General features: G+C 40.1%; 1 protein-coding gene across 1 annotated transcript in view; it reads left to right on the top strand.

Annotated features, from left to right (window-relative positions):
- Nucleotides 1-703: 703 nt before the first annotated feature.
- Nucleotides 704-3187, top strand: part of FARP1 (FERM, RhoGEF (ARHGEF) and pleckstrin domain protein 1 (chondrocyte-derived)) — a gene marked incomplete at its 5' end in the record, with an annotated part of 69973 nt that continues 67489 nt past the window's right edge. Inside the window, one exon of the mRNA XM_010085711.1 lies at nt 704-828. Coding sequence (XP_010084013.1) covers nt 704-828 — 125 coding nt within the window. The remainder of the gene's footprint in view (nt 829-3187) is intronic.

Genomic DNA, 3187 nt, shown 5'->3' with positions numbered 1-3187 from the left:
ATCTCTGGGAGCTAATACTGGGCTAGAACATCTGGTCTTTATAGAGGGAAGACTTTCAATGTGTGGAAGGAAATGCTTGCTCTTGACTCCTCCGAATTACTGAACAATGCCGTTAGGGCAGCACAGATGAGCCTTGACCAGCCTCAGTGCCTCACGGCATGAGGCTCGGGATAAGACCATATGAAGTCAGAACCCATGACTCAGGCCTGTTGCATATCAAGTGGTGTCCAGCAAACCCTCAGACCCTTGTGTTTTGTATGACAGGTCTGTCAGTGAACATTTTGGTTTCAGTGTGTTGTACACAGATGTACATAGCACCACCTGACATGGCGTGAAGGGCCATGGGATGGAATAGCTGGTGTCTGAAATTCCCAGTAGTGATATAGCTTAGAGACTGACAGCTTACTGCACTGCACATTTACATCACAGATGTAAGAAAACTATATGCCAAGTCCCCCTATTCTACCTCTTCTCTTTTGTGGTATTTCTCCCTCAAAAATTAAGGTCAATTCTGACCTGCCATCCAGGGATGGATGGATGTTTTTCATAGCTTTAAAACTAGTATAATTATTGTCAGCTGCCCTGTAGATATGGTTGGAATATCCATTGATTTTGTAAACTATTTTGACAGTGTTGGTTCCTGGACAATTTCCTATAATAGTAATTTTTCTGCCACTAACTAAAATCATCTTTGTAACCCTAGGCTTTGCTTTCTTCTTACAGCAAAGAGCTCCGGGGAAAGTCTTGCATGATGCTGTTTGCAACCACCTGAACCTTGTTGAAGGCGACTATTTTGGCCTTGAATTTCCAGATCATAAAAAGATGATGGTATGTAGAAGGATTGATTTTCATCTGGTTTTCATCTACATGCACACTGTATTCTCTCCTTTTGCTCCTTACTAATAAGGTATGTTTAATCCTCAATCTCCAAAAGAAAGGAGGACTTTTTGTAAAAAACGTTATTGCCTGCTGGAGTTTAAGAAATGTTTTTGAAACCTGATTGCTCCTGTCAGATTTAATCTGTGTTGAAAGTAACAACCAATTCAGACACAAGTTGGAAAAGCATTTTATCTTTATCCGTTGCAGTAGAGAAACCAAAGGCTGAACTGTTGCAGAGTCTCAACTCTGATACTACAGTCCTGAAGGACTCCAGCCCTTCCTTCCTGGGGTGCAGAAATAACCTTTCTTTGGAGACAGAGAAGTTGCAATGATTGTGACACAGCTTAATGAAAAACATCGTGGAGAAGAAAATAGATAGATAAAATATAACAAAGTTAATAAAAAGGAAAGCAAAACCAAAAAACCCAAATAAATTGATGAAAGTCCTGCCTGGGGAGCAACGTGACACATGCAGGTGTCCGGGTCCTGGCTCTGAGAACAGCTGCCAGCAGCATTCAGGCATTGCAGTAATACTTCTAGGGTGGAAACAGTTGTCATGTAGCAGAGAAAGCCAAAGCTAATGACTTCTCAGCCTCTGATGACTTTCTTTCTGAAGTTTCTTTTACTTTAAACTTACTGCGTAACCTACTGGCATGTGAGCTAGTTATCTGTATTGTTTGTCTGGTATGTTCTGCCATATACAGGATTTCTTGCCTGTTCAGTGAATTCTGCACCAGTAGCCTGGCTGACCTAAAGGAGATGACTTTGTGCAATTAGAAAAAAAAATCTATTTTCTGTACATATATATAAAATTTCTGTAAGGAGCAATGTTTCTTAACAACAGAAACAAAAGAGGATTTATCTGCTGCTGCAGTAATCTGTTGTCATGCCTTAGTGCAGGCTTACATAGACACTAAAGCTGAACACTAGTGGTCATAATGTTTTAGGCTAATTGTACTTAAAGAGGAAATTTTTTAAAATGGACATCGATTTTTTAAAGTGATCCACTTCACAGTTTGCTCCTGGATTTACATGAAACACAGTTTACTAGAAAGTCTCGTATTCTGTCAGATATCCTCAGCTAATGCTTTAGGTGACTTGAGAGCTTAACATAACTCTTCAAAACACGTGCAGCTGTGCAGTACTATTACACGAGAGGCCGTGTAAGATACTGTCATTGCTGATGTATGTTTGTATATAAAGTTGAAACAAATCCCAATATCTTGTGTATATACAGTCACTTTTTAGTTTTCTAGAAAGTAGGGAAGGTCATTTGATCGACCTACTTCACAGGTCATTACGTTTCAAATAGATGACCCTCTGTGTTTTGCTCAGAGAGCTGACATAAACTAACAGTTTTCAGTCTTGTGAAAACAAAATGGTTTATTTGCCTGAGGCAGAACACAGAAGAGACTGAGATGCTGCCAGTACATGAGGCCTTCGCAGTGGCAGGAATTGACTGGCTGGAAATATGTCCAGACAATCACAGTGGGGGAGCCAGGGGTCTGATGAAGAGGAAGGTGGAGGAAACCCCCTAAGACTATTGCCAATTTGACCTGAAGGAAAATGCCTCCATGCGTCGAGCATGGTAACTCACCTGGCCTCTACTCTTATAAAAGGAAATATCCTGAGAGCACTGATCCGTGTTCCTGCTGGTTGTTCCAATCTTTGCTTCTGAAAAAGAGGGAGATCCCCAAATCCTGCCCAAATCTAGTCAGCTGTGCATCAAGAAGGGTGAGATTCAGTGGAAGTAATGCCTTCAACCACCTAAAAGCAACTCACAGGAACTCTGAAGCAGGAGATTTGATTATGAATAGTTATTTCAATGTGGAGCAGCACTCTGAGAGTAATATTTACACTTAAATTACAGTAACCAGTTTATATGATGCACTTGAGGTGAATGGTCCTGTGGGATTTAAAACTTTCTGAGCTTCATAATGGCCATAATGCAGAACTGAAGCATTGTGCAAAGAAAAAAAAAATTGCAGTTAATGGTGTGTCTTGAAAAATAAAACGGACATGCATATTTTACGTTTATATAATCTGAAGCGAAAGAGTTGCTTTTCCAATGTGGAGTGCAATGTAAAAAGAAAAATAAATATTTAGAGCTTATTTGTTTGGATGTGATCATATGTACATGAAGTCATATATTCATGGTTCAGCTGTGTTTCTTTCAGTGTGCAAGATTCCAGATCTGATATATGACATATTGACAGTTGTATGTCAAGATGCCTGGCAGATGTATACATTCAAGCATGCTGTGCTTGTAGCAGACAAGATCTGCATGGGAGATGAATGTGGAGGGTCT

This window comes from Pterocles gutturalis, unplaced genomic scaffold (genome assembly GCF_000699245.1).
Source record: "Pterocles gutturalis isolate BGI_N339 unplaced genomic scaffold, ASM69924v1 scaffold19230, whole genome shotgun sequence".
Taxonomy (NCBI): Eukaryota; Metazoa; Chordata; class Aves; order Pterocliformes; family Pteroclidae; genus Pterocles; species Pterocles gutturalis.
This window is presented reverse-complemented; position numbering and strand designations above follow the sequence as displayed.